The sequence below is a fragment of the Plasmopara halstedii genome, assembly GCF_900000015.1.
Source record: "Plasmopara halstedii genome assembly, contig: Scaffold_289, whole genome shotgun sequence".
Classification (NCBI taxonomy): Eukaryota; Oomycota; class Peronosporomycetes; order Peronosporales; family Peronosporaceae; genus Plasmopara; species Plasmopara halstedii.
This window is the reverse complement of record NW_020187210.1, coordinates 291,369-291,984: the sequence shown is the minus strand read 5'-3', so window position 1 is coordinate 291,984 and position 616 is coordinate 291,369. Positions and strand designations below refer to the sequence as shown.

The window sequence follows — 616 nt, the reverse complement described above, 5'->3', positions numbered from 1 at the left end:
ATTCGGGTTTTGTTTATACGCTAAGTCTTGATTTCGTTTGCACGCTAGCCAAAGAAAACCGAGCTAGTACCAGCGCCGTGCATTTTCTTTCGTGCCACTTGCGTGGGGAAGTTGTCGTTCGAGCGTTTGTTCGCCTCGCTCTCCATTTCCACATTCCCACTAATGCTGATGGACTGCAAGTCATTAATTCCCTGAGCTTGGAGGTTCGTTCGAATAGCTTCGACATTTCCAGCTGCAATGCCCATGTCATTCTTTACCTCTTCAATCGTGTTGGAGCCATTAGTATGTTTAACAAGAACACGACGACACGTGGTATTTGCCGACCAGCCCACTCCTCCACTCATATGCCACGCATTTCGAATTACGAGTTCAAAGTAGTAGTCGTCGTCAATAGATGCACTAATATTGGTATAATACCGCACAAACTTGTTTGGATGGACCTTACCGTCCTTCTCTCCACCATCAAACGTGTCAAGAAATTCAAGAAGCACCTCGTCTTTAGTTTTTCGACCTTGCAACACGTCTGGATGTTTCTTAGCTCGATACTTGATCTACATATCGTCCAAATCCACAACGCCACTTCCATCTGCACCAAGCATTTTGAAAGCTGCAAGGA

At 45.5% G+C, this 616-nt stretch overlaps 1 protein-coding gene across 1 annotated transcript; it reads right to left on the bottom strand.

The window, feature by feature from the left end:
* Nucleotides 1-44: 44 nt before the first annotated feature.
* On the bottom strand, nucleotides 45-586 carry PHALS_05343 (calcyphosin-like protein; the record flags this gene model as incomplete). Its single annotated transcript, XM_024722901.1, has 2 exons — nucleotides 45-551; nucleotides 581-586. 2 exons carry the CDS (start codon nucleotides 584-586, stop codon nucleotides 45-47), a joined length of 513 nt encoding a protein of 170 aa, XP_024573932.1.
* Between the last annotated feature and the right edge of the window lie 30 nt (nucleotides 587-616).